Source organism: Papilio polytes, unplaced genomic scaffold (assembly GCF_000836215.1).
Source record: "Papilio polytes unplaced genomic scaffold, Ppol_1.0 DF823935.1, whole genome shotgun sequence".
Classification (NCBI taxonomy): domain Eukaryota; kingdom Metazoa; phylum Arthropoda; class Insecta; order Lepidoptera; family Papilionidae; genus Papilio; species Papilio polytes.
The window spans coordinates 497,994-500,207 of record NW_013525269.1 but is presented as its reverse complement, the minus strand read 5'-3'; the positions used below and the strand labels follow the sequence as shown (position 1 = coordinate 500,207).

Below are 2,214 nucleotides of genomic sequence, written 5' to 3'. Positions count from 1 at the left end.
GGAATCATGATCGGTGCCATCTCCGCCATGGCGCCCGCGCAGCGAGAGACACTCTCCAGCGTATGTTTACTCATCACTAGGAGTACGCACGAGTTGACTAAACTATCGCACAACTATTCAGTCTCGCTTTGATTCCTATGAGCTTATATGGAGGTACAATACTCCATTAGTTGTCCGACTTAACGGATGCGAAACATCAACAATCGCAGAACTGTCGTGTGATTGTTTAGTCAAACGCGCCTGCTCTAAGGGACCATTTAATTGACTGTTAACTTAATTAACTCCTATTTTGATCATTTTTAGGTGGCAGTGCGAGCATTTTTCACTGGATGCGGTATTTGCTTTATGACGGCTTGCATAGCGGGTAAGTTTGTTTAAATACGACTATAAACTAAATTGTATTAAAACTTTACTGGAGTTCAGCATTTCTTTATTTTTGTTTCAGGTCTTCTAATGCCGGAAGGTTCATTCGGATAAAATAAATGACTGTACTTAATTATTTTACTAGTTTAATAATTGTATTGTGAATATTTTTAATTTATATAAATAAACCAAATAAATGTTTGTAATGAATGGTAGTTCTGTTTCACTTTTGACATATATTAGGCCCTATAGTAAGTCCATTTGCTGTTGGACTAGACATACGTAAACATAAAAACACAAAAGTGAGTAGCCAATGCGTTCTTCCAGACTATCCTTTACATATATACCAAATTTCATAAAGACCGGTTCAGCAGCGGCTACAAACTCTAACTTTCACATTTAGTTAACTATAATATTAGTTTTATTATGATTAGATAATTAAGATCAGAAGGTTCAACTGAACTTTTGATTATTTTTAACTAAATAGAACACTCCATAAATACTCTATAGGTAATTCTTTTAGAAAAATAAAATCGAAAAGACGTTTTCTCATTGCAATTGACAAAAACGTCATAGCACAATGCACTCTATCGGGAAGTGTTTCGATTTTATAAAAAACCTACGCAAAATCTATTGAAAAAGTGCCTTAGTTATGATACCGTATCATTTTCAAATTTACGCGAGTGTGTCGTTCTTTTTCCTTTGTAAAATTATTTGTTACCTTTCAAGCTTCATATCAATGTTGGATAAGAAACTTCCGACATTGATGAGTGACTCCGGAAAGGAAGAGACCGACGAAGATGTCTGCAAATGGATACCGAAGAAGAAGCACGAGGTCCTGAAGGCCAAGTACAAATGTCTCAAGAAGCTGTTCCAAATATACGATGCGAGTGTAATTGGCATCTTACCGGAGCCGTATGGCGCGGAGGGGCGCGGGGAGCGGCGACACTCGCGTCGTCGACGCTCTCACCGTACCAAGACAGACGCGTGCGCCGGCACCACTGAGCAGGCTGCGCCGCCAGCACCCGCCCTCGCACCCGCCGAGCGCAGCTCGCTCACCACGGCCGTCATGCGCGACCTCAAGCTACAATACACATCCATCTCAACGCAAGAGTCTCTCGTACGCCGCGACAAGTACACACAGGACTGCAAAGATCTCCTCTCAGTAACCACTAGCGAAAAGGAATGCGAGTGCACGCAAACCTCGGAAATCCTGCACGCGGCACCGTTCCTCATGATGAAGGACTCGCAACCGAAGCCGACGCGTTTCCAGCTGTTCCTCCAACGTATACTCGGCATAAGACGAGAGAAGTCCAACAACGGCCTACCCTCCCCCCACATGTACGCGGCGAGCGACAACAACATCAGCAATCGCTATGAGAAGCGCCGGCGACGCGGGTTGCGATTTCGTCGGCTTCGGGGCGCAAAAAAAGTGTTCTCTGAGTCCGCGCTGAGAGAGCGACAGAGTCCGGTCATACTGAGCTACGTGCAGTCCGTGCAGAGGAACTGCTTGATGGACACCACGCCGCGGCAGTGTCCCTTCATGGGGTGCAGAATGATCTTTTACGGTGGGCAAATCTTTTAAAAGCATAATATAAGGCCTACGCAGGTTTTCCAGTTTTATGAAGTACAATTTTATAATCGTAGCCTGTAATATTTTTTTGTTTCACTAGAGAGTAAAAAAAGTAATGGTATTCTATCTATTTTCTATAGGTATTATCAACTACAACGACCACATCAATCTATGTCACTTCACCGATCGCAAGTTCTCCTGTCACTACTGCCACGAGGGATTTCTCAGAGAGCGCGACAAATTGTTACACGAAAATGAACATATTGGTATATCTAAAC

At 43.0% G+C, this 2,214-nt stretch overlaps 2 protein-coding genes across 2 annotated transcripts in view; both read left to right on the top strand.

Annotated features, from left to right (window-relative positions):
* The window catches only part of LOC106101786, a 10,978-nt gene extending 10,428 nt beyond the window's left edge, over nucleotides 1–550 (top strand). The window contains exons 10-12 of the mRNA XM_013281121.1: nucleotides 4–60; nucleotides 304–364; nucleotides 446–550. Coding sequence (XP_013136575.1) covers nucleotides 4–60; nucleotides 304–364; nucleotides 446–477 — 150 coding nt within the window. The 3' untranslated portion in view covers nucleotides 478–550. The remainder of the gene's footprint in view (nucleotides 1–3; nucleotides 61–303; nucleotides 365–445) is intronic.
* Nucleotides 551–911: 361 nt separating this feature from the next.
* The window catches only part of LOC106101784, a 2,307-nt gene continuing 1,004 nt past the window's right edge, over nucleotides 912–2,214 (top strand). Inside the window, exons 1-2 of the mRNA XM_013281120.1 lie at nucleotides 912–1,931; nucleotides 2,077–2,212. Coding sequence (XP_013136574.1) covers nucleotides 1,016–1,931; nucleotides 2,077–2,212 — 1,052 coding nt within the window. The 5' untranslated portion in view covers nucleotides 912–1,015. The remainder of the gene's footprint in view (nucleotides 1,932–2,076; nucleotides 2,213–2,214) is intronic.